The sequence below is a fragment of the Protobothrops mucrosquamatus genome, unplaced genomic scaffold (assembly GCF_001527695.2).
Source record: "Protobothrops mucrosquamatus isolate PMUCROS unplaced genomic scaffold, P.Mucros_1.0 scaffold1, whole genome shotgun sequence".
NCBI lineage: Eukaryota > Metazoa > Chordata > Lepidosauria > Squamata > Viperidae > Protobothrops > Protobothrops mucrosquamatus.
In genome coordinates, this window is record NW_015386388.1 from 3,102,296 (window position 1) to 3,120,195 (window position 17,900).

Sequence of the window (17,900 nt, forward strand, 5' to 3'; positions counted from 1 at the left end):
CAACCGAAGTCCAAAAGCACTAACCAGCACAACTGTGAACAGCGTGCTTGAAACTGGGTGAGGAATTTCATCTTCTCTTTTCTCTTTTACATTTAATTTCCTGGAAAAGATCCCCAAGAAGCAAAATCCCTCTGAAAGGGAAGGAGGGGGATTTCCGCCCCACCCTTATACTAAAGGAAGCGGCAAATTAATCTTTTTATGGAGGATCAAAATATATGGAAGTGAAATAAATATAAAACTTGAAACTTAAAACTTAAACTTGGATAAATCTAAAATTGTTTTAATGGTTAAGACTCTCATTTCAGAGATACAGTAATTGTTCATTTTGGAATTAAAAAACAAATAGTTGCTGACACCTATTGGCAGATGAAGACTGTGACAGCTATGACTTTAATATAAGACTTGGCAAAATCTGGGAAAAGCTAATCTATGTCTGTGACCTTCAAAGCTTTAACAATAAAGAACAGCTGTGACAAAAAAAGACAATAATCTGGGCTGTAGACAAAGAGAGAATTATAAATTTCAGGGGGGAAATCTTTTTTGAACTATTTGAATTACAAATATCTACCTAACTGGGACTCTAAAGCTATTTACAGAGAAAAGAAAGGAAGAGGAAAACTCAAATTCTTGGCTATCATGGATCAGAGACATGTAGAAAGAACATATCAAGAAAACATAAATACGTCACAGGAGGAGATATAGAGTATACTGCAACTAATTCAAACAACAATGACTTTAAACCACAAAGAAATCCAAAATATAAATATAAATCAATCTATTTCCAAGTTAACTCTACAACAACAAAAATCCCAGAAAACAACAGAGAAGGAGCAGATAAAACAGGTAAATGGATATAGAATTGAGAATAGAGACTTAAAGATGGAACTTAACAAAACAAGGAAATGTGATTTAATCCTAGTGGGAAAAAATTCACAAGAATTGGAAAAAACAACTTATTCCTTAAGACTACAAAATAAATCTGAGGACAAGAAAACAATCTGATAAAATGGACTGTAGAGATGTCAGGAACATTGGAAAGAAAGGAAATGATAAGAGAAGCGGAGAAAAAGAAAAAGAAAAAAGATTTTCAACAAACATGAAAAGGCAGAAGTCCCGTACAAAGACACTTCTCCTGATTTACTTTTTATATCTACAGCAACATTTACGAACATACGTAACGTATTTTGATTGAGCAAAATACATTGATTAAGAAAGACACTGGGCAAAAGAAAAAGACTAAAGTGGAAACTAAGAAAATAGATAATGGGACTTACCAGAGAGAATACTTAAAAAAGAAACATTTGTTTGAATATGGTTAAAGAAATAGAAAAGTTTTGGAATATATATATATCACTCTAAGAGGGATGAATTCTCTTAATATAATATAGTATGCTTTTTTCCCTTTTTTGTTCTCTTTCTTGATATGAGTAATATAAAAAAGTTGAAATGACTTAGATAAAGGAAATGTTTTAGATATTTAAATGTGATTGAATGCAAGAAAATTATAATGGATAAAATGTTTTGAATAAGAGTTAAAGGACTAGATGACTAGATGTATTAAATGGAATGTTTAAAGATTAAACATATTTTAATTATGGTTAAAAAGAATAAGAAATTTAGGAAATAAATACATATTAGCTTAGGAGGGATATATATTTTAAGTAGTATGTTATTTTTTATGCTTCTTTACTCTTGCTTTTCTTCCTTTCTTTTTACTGTTTTATCTATTTCTTAAGAAATGTAAAAGTGTGAGATGGTTCATATGGAAAAATAAAATTAAATTCTTAAATGTAATTAATTTTTGAGAAAATCTTAACCAGTAAGAATATCTAGAATTTGGTGGGAGAAACAAATTAAAATAAGGACTGTAACAGGATCTATGATAATGCAACCAGAATGATTGGATAGAAAAGAAATATTGATGTGATTCTTATTTTTAGGACTATTGGGGAAAATATATATTTAATTGTTATCTATCAAAACAATAAGAATTGTATTAACTCAATGTTTGCAAAAGAGGATATTTTGGGAAAAGAGGAAATCAACTAAAACTATTATGTAGATTATAGATTATAGAAACCAATTGTTAGTGTTTGTTTTACAAAAGTAACCCAGACAACACACTGTTCACCAATTATTAAGTGATTTATGTTTTTTTTAAAAAATCAATAAAATATATTACAAAAAAAAGAAGAATTCCCAACTGCTCACCAGCTTCACTGAGGCTAGCATTCTGGAGGTATGTCCGACATCTTTCTTTGTGTTCCTCTAATGAACTTCTCTGCTTATAACTCCGTCCACAGAATTCACACTTGAATGGTTTCTCCACTAGAAATGAGTATTTGGTTTATAGATATTATGTAATAAATATATCATTTTAACATATCAAGTACTTCAAATCATAATCTGTTAATCCCCAGAATAGTCCTGCCAAGTTAAATACCCAATCAGCTTTAAGACTGAAATAGCGAAAGATACTCTAAGCTGGGAATGTTTGATTTCCTAATCTAAATATATCTGATTAACTGAAGGAAGAAGCTTTTTTTTCCCTTTCTCTGGCTAATGCTTCGTAAGAAAGATATTTTAATCTTTAAAAAGCCATGATCTCATGAATGTCTGTGGAGGATTTGGATTGGGGGTGAGAAATGATATTACATGCATTGTCAATTACTTAATTGACAACATTTGTACAATGACATCATGACACACAAGCCCTCCTTTTGATTTGAAGAAGTTGGTTCTGTTTGAACTTTTGTGTTTCCATACTGTCAGCAGTGGAAACCTCAGTTCATTTATACAATATATGATTCATCAGTGATGTACTGGAAACCACTGCAATGCTAGATATTTGCTTTGCTTTACTGCAGCTCTGTTTCCATGCTAATGAGTCCTCTTGCTTAATACCTCTTCATGGTTCCTGAACTTTAGGTTCCATTAAGGAGATGCCAGCATGACTTCTTTGCAGCTATATCTCAGCTGTCCAGACATAAAGTGTAGAGCATTAGATTGCTGTGTCAATGTCCTCCACATTGGATAAACTAAAGGTGAGAGGAGCTACTGGAATGTCTTCCTTCCTTCCTTCCTCCCTCCCTCCCTCCCTCCCTCCCTCTCTCTTTCTTCCTTGTGGAAGAGGACTGCAAGGGCCTCAGAAGCTGGAGGAGCTGTTGCAGCACAATCTATGGCTCCGATTTTCACTTATTTTTAGTATTGCAAGCCACAAATCCTGAAAATAATAACAAATTATCTTTAGATACATCTGATAATTTTTGTTCACAAAAAAAATAATAGCAGTGAAGAAGTGCCACCAGTATTCTCAATCTTTCTTTGGGGTATTGACTAGATTTCTTTGTAATTCTTTATTTCTTTATCTTTTATACCTTCTTAATATAAAATAAAGTTGTCTCTCTCCGGATCTTTTATACTGTTTATTTATTTACTGTATATTTCCTATTTCTTAACTGTCCATTTCCCTTAGAATTGTTGTTCCTTACTTGCAACAACAATAAAATCGATCAATTTGATGTTATTAATAGATCCTTATAGAGGCTGTGCTTGCAAAATGATTTTGCATGGTTAATATGAAGGAGAATTTGATCATTGTTAAAGAAACTGAACCAATTTCCACTTCTCAGCTTACAATATGGACCTGCAGTTCTTAGATCAAATGTATAATGTATATGCAATATGGTGTAAAAATGAATATATATATATATATATATCTTTCCAGTACATGTATTTTTAGCTGAGAAATAGATTATCTCAAATAACACAATTTTCTGATCCATGTTTTAATCTGAGAAGAGAAACAAATAGATATATAGAATTGCAGAATACACCCACACAAAGAGAGACACAAACATGGCAGTAACAATAGCAAAAGAAGAGAATAAATGAAATTTTATGCATGAAAAATTACAAAATTATGCAGGAATTGGATGGAGCTATCATGAAATTGAATATATATGATATTGATGTAGATTAGGTAAGAACTCACTTTTTCATTTATGGTTATAAAACATATTATTATTGTTATTGTTATTATTGAAATTAAAGTACTGCTGATAAAAACAGAAATAAAGGAACTAAATCAATCAATCTTGAGAAAAATAAACTTACCAGAATGTGTCCTTAAGTGTCCTGTGAGTGCATCTCTTCTTTGACAGGCGTAGCTACAAAGGTGACATTTGAATGGCTTTTCCCCAGTGTGAAGTTTAACATGGCGGAGAAGATTTCCCTTCTGGGTAAATGAGGCTCCACATTGATTACAATGGAAAGGGCGCTCACCTTAAAAACAGCATGTGTGGTGGAATGGTTATTAAAGCACTATAGTCTTAACTAAAGATAAACTCAAATTATTCTGCCATAAGAACTATGGGGTTGATTTATCTTGTCAGAGCAGAGGCCTGAGCTAGTAGAAGGCTTAATGCAATAAAGGGTTGGTTGAGAAGGGAAAAATCTCTGTTTCTGATTGTATAGCACAGTTTCCCCCAGATGCCAATGAATGGCTTTTTTACCAAAACAATTTCCTTTTAGAATGCATAAGAGTAACAACTTTAAGGTATTCTTCCCCCCCCCCTCCAGCATACATACATATGTATGCCCCCTAAATGGGCCATCCTATCTTGCTTGATCACTACCTGGACTCTGCCCAACTTAGTGCATTGCAATGGCTACTGGAACAGCCTCAGATCAAGTATTTTCAAATGAGATCTTGCTTCTGAATGAATGGTAATTACCAGTATGACTACGCTTGTGAACCACCAGAACATTGAGGCTGACACAGCCTAATCCACAAATGTCACACTTCAGTTTTGCAGTATTTGATTTGACAAGGTCATATGGTTCAGAATGCCTCTCCAGTTCCATATTGTCATAGTCTCCGTACTCCGGCCTGTAGTTATAAAGGATCCTGGGTTCTTCTCCAGTTTCTACCGGCTCAGACTTCAAAATTCCATCTTGTTTTTCATCATAGTCACTTTTGACTTTAAGCATGCTGTCTTCTGGAAAGAACATCAACATGGTCCCAAAATAAAGCATAAATATAAGAGTCCACAGAAGGAAGAGTATAATTATTATTAATTATTATTATTTAAAATGATGTTGAATAGTAATTTTTACATTTTCTTATTTCCTTTCTCCATATTTTTCAACTTCTTTGATAAGATTAATCAGTCATATGCACAATGAAATGTACTATAGATCAATAAAATCCTACCATTACATTCAATATTTTCTGAGAGAGGAAAGAGAGGAGAGGAGGGAAGAGAAGGGAAGGGAAGGGAAGAGGAGGGGAGGGAAGGGGAGAGGAGAGTGGTTGTCTCCTTCCTAGGGGTGAGAGAAACTGACTGTCCCAAAGTCAGCCAGCTGGCTTTGTGCTTAAGGCAGGGCTCACTATCTCACCATTTCTACCCTGGTGCCTTAACCAGCACGTTTGACTGGCTCTCTCAATTCTGATGTCAAAACTGAATAGAACTTTAAACTGAACATTCAGATTGAGACAGAAATGTTCTTTTATGTTCTGATTTAGAAAACATTCATTTAAATTGTTTAATGAGCCTTACCTGCAGATATTATTTTCCTTCCAGATTTTCATTGCTCAGCAGTACAGACTGACATTCCATTTAGCAAATATAAATGTGGTAAATTGATTCTGAATGAAGGGGAACTTTATTTTCAGTTTCCTAAAAACTGCCTCTCTCCAGCATAAGCATTGTGATAATGGATTTCAAGTAACAGGAGTGCATTCTGAGTACTCATTCCCCTTGACATCACTTACATTACAAAACAGATTTGCTGGCATTCAAAATAAGTTGGAACTTGGAAGAGGTAATATTAGCTCAAATGCTAACTTCTATCAAGAGTTTCTTTTTTTAGAAGTGATGGCCACTACTTTGGAAACATTTGTGGCAAGTCACTAAAATAGTTTGGATATGATTATGTTTTCAGTTTATGTTTGTAAGTGGGATATTTGGAGAGAACAGTCTACCAATCAATGTTCATTCTCTTTTCAATTTGTGAATAACAGTGTCTCAAAAGAAAAGGAATTGTTCATAGTCTTCTTCTCCATATGGTACTGTATATTCTATAACTATATATCTGTAATTGTAAATTCTATACAGGTTGAAGGCAAGTGATATGAAAGAGAGTTAATTATAAATATACTGTACATATACAAAAAGTTTCCAGCCATCAGGACTTTGTTGCAAAGCAAATTGTAATTATGGTATTTTAGCAATGTTGTACATCCTTTTCCTATGACTATACCATTATTTATTGGTTTGAGACCATAAACCAAAAAGTCAATCAATCAACCATGCCAACGTGTATCTGGGTGAACTGAATAATGTGGAGTTAGATAGAGATAGAAGGTAAGTACTATGCTTAGACATTGAAAAATCCAGGTATTAGAGGTCTCCAACTTTAAAACATGGCTGGCACAGGAATTCTGGGAGTTGAAGACCACAAGTCTTAACGTTTTTAAGTTGAAGACCCGTGGATTAGACAATAGGAGATTGCAGGATGGGAGGAATAAGCAGTACAATTGTAGTTGTTGGTTTAGAACTGTCCATATGGGTTGTGAAAGAAGTTGATACATCCCAATTCAAAGAAAAAAGTTGAGTATTCTGTGTTTTCAGAAACTCCATGAGGTAGCACATAAATAACATCTTATTTGAGACCTTTTGGAAGCATTGCTAAAATGTATTCTCTTGCTGGAATAATAATAATAATATATGAAAGTCCCCAAAACAAAAATAATTTCAATATTCTAAAATTCTTAAAGTGATAGCTATGAATCTACCTTACTCTTTCAACCATCCTAAGTGGATATGAACTACAATGTTTTTCACAACTTTTGTACTGCAAATTCTGAATGAGAAGAAGCCTTCATAAAGAACATTTCCTTAGCTAAGGCTGTGAAGGAATCTATGGCAGTGAGATGTAACCAGTTAAGCAGAAAAAGTGGCCTTCAGCTTTTGCAGTTCAATACCAAGGAGACGTTTTGCAAGAGAAAGAGGAAATCAGAAAAGGGGAATGTCTTTTAGAAAACTCATGAAAACTCACGTTGCTTTATTTATTAGCACTGCCTACAAAGGTGTTTCCAGTGCTGAATTCTGGAAACAATCAGATGCTACAAATCGTGCCAATCCTTTTCACATAAAATTGCCACTGTTCCAAAAAGTCAGGTTTTGGTGGTGGTGGTGTTGTTGCACAAAAAAAAAACAGTCCTCTATTTGGGGAGTTTCTTTTTTTTCTTTTTCTGGGAACTCCACTATGTATATATAACTCATTCTGATATTTTTCTTTTTTCTTTGGAGATTCCTCCATGGTAAAAATATCTGCTGTTTGCCTTTCTTCTAAACCACCTGCTTTTATATAAGCATCTCAGCCTTTGATAGCTTCTGGTAGGAAACTGAAAGGATGCACCTGAATCTTCCTCCAGACTTTTTTATCATGCTCCAGCTGTGGAAAGCTCCCCCAAAGAAAACCTTGAGCTTTTCAATATGCTTTGTTTAAAAAGTCAGTGGAAAACATGTGCTGGCAGAAAACCAAAACTGAGAAAATAGCTGTTTGATCACAAGCAACACAATTTAAATAATATTGTAAGCCTCCCAAAGATATAATGTGCTAAGATGGGTGGCCAGTAAATTGGATAGATAATTAAATAAATAGTCTGACCAGCAAAAGATAGTCTTGCATTGCCTGATAGCTTACTTCTAGAGTATAAAAAACATGCTCATGGCAGTATGCTTGCTTGGTTAAAAAAAAAAGAAATCTGATCTGGAAGCTTTCCTTAAATCCTATCACATTCAACCCATTACAGTTTATTAGATTTTTACTTTGCTTTTTGTATCCTGGTACTCAATGCTATCTCCACTTTTTTCCCTTCATCATAACCCCCTGAAAGAGGGAGGGAGGGAGGGAATTTCCAGGACAGACTGAAACCAGAATTTTCCCAATATCATCCAACATCTTAACTATGACACTATAATGGTTTTTTTTACTGCCTACTGAAAATTGAAAAAACTCATCAACAGATGAAAACTGGAAAGAATCCAATACATCTCATTGAATTCAGTAAACCAGTAAACCATCTGACCAAACCTATAGAGGATACTGTAGTTTAGTTTGCCATTCTGTGTATATTTAGCTGACAATAACTACTACTGAAATTTAAGGATGTTACTCTGAAATTATCAGTGCTTTTTTTGTAAAAAAAAAAAAAAAAAAAAAGGTGCCAGAACTCACACACATCATACAACCCGCCTTGCCTAGCCTACAAGGTTCCATCCAAAAAAGGTGCCTGAACTCCGTTCTGGCCGTTCTATGACAAAAAAAATCCCTGGAAATTACCATACTTTTATTGACAGTGTCCTTTTAAAAATCTATCAGTTCTTACCTATATTTTTAATATATTATTTCTTCTCACCTTCCCTCCCATATAAAATTACTCACTGGGAAGAAAAGTGGCTTTCTCTGTCATCTCACCTCATATATACAACTAAAACTGCTTTCCATTATAGAAGAAGGACCTTCTTGAAAGTTTAAAATAAAATACAATTGGGATAAAACTAGATGAGTTTCCTGAGCTAGAATCATTATCCATATTGTGAAATGGGTTTCACAGGACAGCCAATATAATATGAAAGAAAAGAAACATTCCACAAGCTAAATTTAACTTCTCCAAAAATTCAGTCTTGCTTTGGAAACTCAGATTTATTTTATCTATCTATCCCAGCAATCATCACAATAGTGTTGTAATAGTGCAAATCAGTACATTGTAGATTAGCAAAAAAAAAAAAGGAGGCAATTTCTGAAAATATACCTGATTTAACATTATTTATTTACTGACGTAAATAAAATCGCACTGAATTCAATCATCTTGTTCCCACCTAGGAATATTTTCTTTTTTGTTTATTTGAAAAGGAAATTTTTGTCCTCATGACTAAGAAAGCCTTATTTTACCCACACTAGTTGGCAGGGTCCTAAGATTTCAAATGAAACAACTTCCAAGTTGCAAACTCTTATAATATTCTTATTTATACTTAAATAATAAGAATGCACCCAAATAGCAGGAATTCAGTCATCATAATGGGACAAAATAATGTCACACCTGATTTATTATAACAATTCCAAGATAAAGACACCTCATGCTTGTAGACGTTTGGCTTGGTACACAACCCCCTCCATCAGTATATAAGGCATATAATAGTAATGTGTAGGTCACCCTTTCCTAAATATCCTATTAAAAAGGTGTTAGAAATGTGTTGACAGCAGTCAATTAGCTTTAAGAGTTTGATGCAGCAAAACATCATTGCAGCCCCCCCTCCCCACACACATACTCCAACCTCTTACATAGCTATAACAAATTTGATTACATTGCCTCCAGGCAAAAGTAGTTAAAAATTACTTAATTTTGGCAGTGGTTTGCTCTCCAAGATTGTTTCAATTTAATTTCTGAACAATACGTTACCAGACTAGGTAACATCAGTAGCAGGATTTTCTTGTCCTATTTTTCTTAGCTTATAAATGTCTTGTGTCTTATTAATATTTAGGATGCATCCACATTACAATAAAAGCACACTGAGATTCTTTGGGGCCATTCCCAGAAACACATGATGCAGATGGTAGCAAAAATCAAATTAATGTATCAGAGGAAATTTGAGTACTTTTTTGAATGCTTGAGGAAAAGTGGCCCTCTAACACAGGGCTTTTCAACCAGTGGTATGGGTACCACCTGTGGTACATTGGCACCTGGCAGGTGGTATGCGACCATCCTAGAAAAGTGGTAGCGGGGGAGGGGAATGAGCTGAACCGGAGGCAGCACCGCACAAGCCTGAGCGAAAGATGGCGGGAGCTGCAGGGCTGTCAGGGCTCAGCGGAAGCACCAGGATCAGTGCCGCTTTCCAGCTGATTGGCACTTCTTCGGGGCTGTCAGGGCTCAGTGGAAGCACCAGGATCAGGGCCGGGCTCCATCTGGAGCTCGGTGCTGATCCTGGCACTTCCGCTGAGCCCAGAAGAAGCGCCGATCAGCTGGAATGTTGCAGCATCTCCAGGATCTTGTGATTTACATTCAGATGCTTGGCAACTGATTCATATTTATGACGGTCACAGTGTCCCAGGGTCATGTGAAGTGACCAAAACCTCCTACAACCACCCAGCAGACGGAGGGAATAAAAACCAAACACCCCTCCCACCCCACCTCTGCTGCCAATCCCCAACAGAAATGCTCACAATAATGAAAACCTCGAACAGGAGGAAGAGCGCCACTGGGTGGACAGGCAGGTGTCTTGCTCGGCTGTGGCTTGGGGGGCACTTTTTTCAGTGCCATTATAACTTTGAACAGTCATTAAGCGAACTGTTGTAAGTCGAGGACTACCTGTACTTTATCACTTTTTTCCTTTTTTTTTTTTTTGGTCATCAAGTTTTTGACACCTTGCTAGGCGACTGGTGGTACTCGAATATTGCCATATCCTAAAAGTGGTACAATGGGTGAAAAGGTTGAAAAGCCCTGCTCTAACAGTCTATGTGAATGATGTTTGGAGTACTAACAGAGAATTTATTATGTAGGTTAACACATGGATTATCTCAGTACTTGCTTCCGAAAATGGCCTTAAAATTATCACACCTTTTACCTAACCTGACATTTCCACTGAACATCACAGAAATTACTTAAACTCTTTTGAGTATTGCAAGTAGATACAGTAGGTCCTCTTAACCACAGAATTTTAAGGCTACTGAAACTGTAGAGAAGGATCACCAATCAGATTGCAAACTTTTCCAAAGTGTCATAAAAAAGCAATTGTTTACCCAGCTATACATTTGTTCCAATGGTGGGATTCAAATATGTGAACAACCGGTTCTCGGTGTGGATGCTGCTTCCGGAAGTCCATTCTGGGCCTGAGCAACAAAAAATTAGCTATCGGTTCTGCTGAACTGGTGTGAACTGGCTGAATCCCACCATTGATTTGTTCCTGCCTGACTCAATCTCTTACTTCTTTCAGAACTCAGGATTAATACCAGGTTTTAATATCAGAAGCAAATTTTTATTTCCAGAACTCACAAATGCAACATCAAATATAGTTTCACTAGGAACCACACAAGGATAGCAATATATGTATATGGAAAGACAAATCTGTCTGCTACTTTCTATACCTTTTTATTCACAACTTCATTCAATTTGATTTCTGCACCAATTTACAATTTCAGTTTAATTTTTGAAAAAAAGAAGGCATGAAAATGTGTTCCCCTTTTAATAGGTTTTATCATATGGATGGATGGATGGATGGAGAGAGAGAGAGAGAGAGAGNTGGGTGGGTGGAGAAAGAGAGAGAGAGATAAATAGATAGATGAAATTAAGAGAAAGAGAGAGAGATTTTAAATAATTAAGTAGTTAAATAGATCTAATTTAAAACTAACCTCAAATCATCTTTCTTTGTTTTTCTTCCTAATTAATGTAACTCATTGTTACATTAAACTATCATAAAACACAGAGAAGTGCAAAAATGAAAGGATAGCTACTTTGTGCTGTTTTATTAAGTGTGGATCAGGATGATTCATATTACAAAGTGAGCAAAATAATTCTTACCATTTCTTCAGCATTAGAGTTTTTAACTGGTTAATTTTCCCAGTCCATTGGTTTTTCACTAACTGTCAGAATAGCTAAAACAGTATTATGGCTGTTTTACCCGCCTACCCACCTAACAACAACAAAAAAAAACCCTTTAAGTCACCGACAAGAGGACCTTCAGGACTAAATGAGTTATCAGCCTCTGGATCATGCTGGTTCTCTTTTTTTCCTGGAGTTCTACAAACAGATGTTCTAGCAAATCCTGTATTTACTGGATAACTAAAGTAACTTCCACCTGTACCATTCTGTGATGTTAAATTGCTATGTATCCTTCATTCTTCATAATTTTTTGAAGATGTAAAATATTTCACCAAATTGCTACTACAAAGGCTTTCCCACACTGCATTACAGAGATAAAAATGGCCTTGAATTGTACAATTACACAATAATGGCTGAATCTTGCTATGTTTATAAACAAAGGAAGAAATGAAGCCATGTGCACAGTCTGCCACAGGATCAAATGTCTAAGTGACTGGACTCTATCCTGACCTAAAATTAGGCACTATACCTGATCCTTCAAAGCAAGTAAAAAAAAATCTGAATTAGAAAAATCCATCTCTTATCACAAAATCTATTTTAAAAGATGAATGGTCCTGATGGAAAATGTATATCAACTTCAGAGAAGAATGTGTATCTTTTAGCATTTACCATTGAGAAAAACTGGTAACAAAAGAATGGAGAAAGAATATTGATGTTGATCTCAGTGTCTTGTTTGTCTGAAGAATTTATAGACATAAAAGCTAACTTAGTAACTTGTTAGCTTAGGAGGGTAACACGTAGTTTGGCTTCTGTGCATGGTTCACAGCAAGGAGCCATTTATCCATTATTTCTTTTACACTATTCCACTCTTAATATCCATCGTTCTAAACCTTATATTTTACTCATTTACACTATGGTTCTGGTAAACTGTAAGTGGGAAGAAATTGCAGAGGTGTAGTTTTCATAAAAAGAAAGTGCCTTGTGGATCTGAGTTTGGTTTTTTTGGGGGGGCTCCTTTTTTCAGTCCACTGAAATACTGGGGTAGGAAGGGATTAGTTTTGAACTTGTTCTTGTTTTTCATTTAAATAATTCAGTTTTGGGGTGATGCCTCAATGAACTCAAACAGACAGTAAACACCTGGTGGAAATTTCACAAGTTAAAAATAGCAACAAAACTTTCTGAATTCCCTACGAAGCATGAATGTAGAGTACAAATTGGTTTACCTCTAAGAAGGGAAGGGAAGGGAAGGGCCATTCTTATGAAATGACATGGAAAACTATTAAGATTTTTAAATCTTATGCTGTAACTTATGCTTCCAATATAGAAGCATCCAGGTATTTGAAGCAATTTTATCTCAGAAAGTATAACTAAATATTACATTGATGATGATTGATATTGTTATTTTCCTATATCAAAAAGCCCATTCCAAATAAACTAGCTTCATAACAAATTCCTGAATAGTGAAAGGGATTTTGGGATTGTAGAGTTCCAGGTCAGATACTTAATTTATATATTTATGGAACTCATTTATGTGATGTGAGAAGTCAAAATGAACTCAATATAGCCACTTTATAAATTAAGAGTAATGTTGAAGAACAAACCCGTACTGGATTTGTCATTGAGCAATCACTGATTAAGCATAAGTAAATCATAACTGAATGCAAATGAAGGCAGGCAAATCTATAATAAAGAATACTATAGATGGGGGAAGCAAGGGGGGCACAGCTTACTTACGGAGCATATCTTTATTGAATAAGGTTTCAGTTTTAATCTCCAGCATTTCCATGTTTAAAGTTACAGGATAGAAAAATCTTCTGCCTGAGAGACTGAAGATCTAATGTCACTAGCAAAGCAATTATAGGCTTGAGGGATCAACATGAAGAGCTAAGTTGACATACTTCATATTCTTTGAGTCTAAATACAGGTAGTCCTTGCTTAATGACTAGTCATTTAACAATCATTCAAAGTTATGACAGACTTCCCCAAAAAAGTTACTTATGACCCATCCTCGAAATTATGACTGCTATCACCCACACACCCCCTCACCTTTGTCATGTTCAGGCATTTGGCAACCAGCCCACAATCACTTGTAGCATTGCATAATTACCTGGCCATGATTTATGACACCTTTTGCTTGTTTATGTCAAAAAATTCCATTCAGGAGAATGGATTCAGTTAATGATCATGTGATTCACTTAATGACCATGTGATTTGCTTTAACGATCATGGTGACTCACTTTACAACTGTCATAACAACGATCATAAAATTGAGTCAGGTCACGCAGAGACTGCAATGATTTCCAATCAAAATTCCAGATTTGATTATGGTTGTTAAATGAAGACTACCTGTAGTTTACATATACAAGGACAGCTGTGCAAAATCATATACTTATGCGCTCATATATATGATTTTTGCACCATGTTTGTTTATGTATATGTGCTGCTCTCTGTATGTTTCTTTGTATGTTATCCCTGGCTCTGTGTCTATATATCTCTTTGTTTCCTATGGCTAAACATATGCTTAACAGTTAAATATCTTTAGAAAAGAAGACTTGCCTTGAAGGTGCACTGAGATTTGTGTTAAGTGGTATATATACTGAAAGAAGAAGGGAAATACAGGAGTACTTCACATCCCTTGATTTCTTAGATACAGAATTATGTTTTATTAAAATAAGAGAAAAAGAAACGATAAAACCTGACTATGAGTTTCAAACCATGGCCACAATCAAACAAAGGCCATGCCACTGTAGTGAGCCAGGTTCCAAGAACTTTTTGCTGTTTTAAATCCTTTCTATAATTGCTTGATGAGTTAACCTCTGATGAAAAATATCAGCTGAGTTTGCTACATCACCCACACCTGCACCCTACTTTTATTTTATTTTATTTTTTTTAAAAAAATAGCTTTATTAATTTTTTCAGCTGCACCCCACTTTCTAACTCAGTAGGACGGTACACAAGATCTAATTTTCTGACTAGAAAAACACAGCATTTCCTTTCCTAGCACAACCACATGTCTTCTAAGGCAAGGGTGGCTGGAACCTCAGCTACAAGCCTGAATGTTCTTTTGGCTGATTTTCCCACTTTCTTTGTTCCTCTTTCCTGCCTGTTAAACACCACCATCACCACACCAGTTAATTTAAGAGCCTGAAGTAGGACCACTTACGCTGCACTTATTTTTCCTGTTTTGCATGCACCAAATCTATGATTTCAAATTCCCGTGTAGAAAAAACATGTCTTTTAAGAAGTTGTTTGAAACTTCAACAGAAGTATTTTGACCCTTTTGAATGAAGACACAAAAACTGTCTTCATTTTTTTATGAGAAAAAGTGACTTCTGTACCTATTGCTGTTTATCTCTTCCCCATAGTTTTGTTATCTTTTTTTTGTTTTCTTTTTCTTTTAAAAAAGCTATTTCATATGCCCAGGCTTTCTCAATCTTATCACTATGTTCCTTCAAAGGTCTATGGAAGTCCTATGCAATATCAAATGATGCTTGCAATACTCATTGACACAAACTTCAATGTCACTTATTGCTAGAGAGAGCAAGTGGTTTAAGAAATGTATTTCTATGCACAGACAACATATTTCCATGAATCTTTTACTTCTGGAAGTGGAGTTCACAAAAACATGGAGCTGTCCTTACTTCTCTGACTGGCAGATGCTACAAGATGCTACTTATCTGTCAGCAGAGCAGAAAAATGGTCTATTTATACAAACAGGTGTTAATATGAGGAGGATTTGCATACAAGACTCTCAGCTGCAACTTCTGTGCAAAGGATTAGGACTTTTAAGAAGAGATTGGACAACCATTTGTCTGAAATGGTACAGGGTTTCCTGCTTGAGCAGGGGGTTGGAATAGAAGACGTCCAAGGATCCTTCCAGCTCTGTTATTCTGTTATTTTGAATGTAATATGATCATACTGAAAACTGAAAGAGGACTGTGCACGTAGGAAGTTTTTTTGCTTGAGGAAGACAAAACAAAATCTCTTACTCCATGATGGATGGACAGCACTTTCTAAGGATAGCATTTTTTCGGAGGTATAGTATTGAACAGGCAGCATGCTAGAAATGGCCTGTTAAAAACTTATATAGAACAGTGCCAACAATAGCGATGACCAATCCCTTTTCTGTTTTTATTTTTCATTCTTCACCATATGCCCTGCTAGGGGGGTTTCAGAAAACTCTGGCCAAAATTCTTAATTTTGAATTAGCAATACAAAATTAAGCTTAAGCCTGCTGGTTGCTTACAGGAATAGCTATGAACAATAGTGGTATGGAAAACTTAAGACTGATGTGAAAACCTAGACTTCAAGAATCTAGGAAAAGTAGCAAAAATATATCATCTTTGCAAAGGTGATATATTTTTGCTATTCTTCCTAGATTCTTGAAGTTTGGTTGGCCAGGGCACGATGGACTAGAGAGGAAGGGAAGTTGGATTTTGGAACTTCCAGAATCAGTTTTGATTAAATGGCTATTAAGTCTTGAAAAATAAATAAAATAAATAGGGTTGTAATGGGGGAGAGACCAGTGTAGTGGCAAATGAAAAAAATACATATTTGAAAATGATCACCCTTAGTTTACACAACACACTAAGCAACACAAAAAGGAGCTTCATTAGCGTGTGCTTTGACATATTGTAAGAACCCAGGTGTTGCCATTTAATGTTATATAATCAAGACACACTTGAAGCCATGATATGTTTCATACTGTATGTTATACAAACATGCAATAGCAGTGTGGAAAAGAGGAATGTTGGAGTGATTTAAACACCTTTAAGTGGTGTTTAAATACCTTTAAGTGGGTATAATGAGGTAGGGAGAAATTTCCAGTAGCAGCAGCCAGGAATTTGTCTTCTCTGGAAAAGAAGCATTAAAAACAGTGGCTGTGCCAGAAACATGATAAGTTCAGACCTGGCTGCCTTCTTTTTGTTTGTTTGTTTGTTTGTCTGAATGGGCTACTTTTGTTCAGTGTTAATATAATAGAATATATTAAACATATAAAATTAGTCCTTCTCCCTCCCTCCCTCGTCTCCCCCTTTTTTTGGGCTTAAACTTTAAAGTCTCTGCAGTGCAGGGACATAAAGAGGAAGTTCATGACCTTTTCCTTTTTATCTCCCCTGTTGCTTATCACTTTTTTTTGATGCATAGACAGTTACTGTTCTGCTAACTCTATAAGAGATAAAGTCAACGTTTCGAGCTAAAGTCTGTTGGTGAAAAAAATGAGTAGATTTGCCCTCTGAATTCTTCCAAACTTGTAGCTTTTCTACCTGGAGAGGGTTTCTTCTCTGTTAGGATTCAGTCATACAGTTTTGCTATTACTACCCATTTCAATCTAAAGCTGCAGTCAGTGACAATTTTGCAAGAACAAGTCAGATTATAACCCAGGAGTCAAGATTTGACCCTCTTCTGTTTTTGCTATCCATATACTTCCTGCTTCCCATCAACAAATCTTTGTCCTGTGTCTGTTCCACAATATCTACTCATTCCTCACTCCCATCCCCAAGTCCCCACAAACATTGTCCTATATGTCTAAAAGCCCAGCAGACCCATTCAGATTATGGAAGACATTGCTGTATTGACATCTTCACAATGATGCTATTGCAGGTAGTCTTCAACTTACAACTGTTCATTTAGTGACCGTACAAAGTTACAACAACACTGAAAATTGACCTATGAGCATTTTTCACACTTATGACCTTTGTAGCATCTGCATGATCATGTGATCAAAATTCAGATGCTTGGCAACTGACTCATCACAGTTGCTATGACCCAAAGTCATGTGATCACCTTTTGCAATCTTTTGACCAGCAAAATCAATGGGGAAGCCAGATTCACTTAACAACCATGTTACTAACTTATCAACTGCGATGATTCACTTAACAACTGTGGTGAGAAAGGTTGTAAAATGAAGCAAAATTCACTTAAAAAATATCTCACTTACCAACGTAAATTTTGGACTCAATTGTGGCCGTAAGTCTAGGACTACCTGTACAAACAATAGATTTGTGGTAGTTTATTTATTATATATATATATATATATATATATATGAATTTTAGTTTTACAATTTATACTTTACCTTCTCTCTCTCTTCCATTAGCCAAATTATATTCTTTCACATCTTCACTGTTCTGCATGTTTTCTATTTCACGGTATGTGTTACGACTGCCATCATTCAAACTATCCCGTAAACCTGGTGCAGTTTTAATGAAAAGAAGACAAAGACAAATGATGAGGAAGATGATGAATCGCTGTAGCATGAATTTTAATGAGGTTTGAAACATTTAGGTCATTCTT

At 35.4% G+C, this 17,900-nt stretch overlaps 1 protein-coding gene across 1 annotated transcript in view; it reads right to left on the minus strand.

Annotated features, from left to right (window-relative positions):
• Nucleotides 1-17,900, minus strand: part of IKZF3 (IKAROS family zinc finger 3) — a 42,086-nt gene that overhangs the window by 21,651 nt on the left and 2,535 nt on the right. The window contains exons 3-6 of the mRNA XM_015832197.1: nt 17,683-17,796; nt 4,737-5,000; nt 4,117-4,284; nt 2,212-2,328 (exon numbers count right to left, since the gene is read on the minus strand). Coding sequence (XP_015687683.1) covers nt 2,212-2,328; nt 4,117-4,284; nt 4,737-5,000; nt 17,683-17,796 — 663 coding nt within the window. The remainder of the gene's footprint in view (nt 1-2,211; nt 2,329-4,116; nt 4,285-4,736; nt 5,001-17,682; nt 17,797-17,900) is intronic.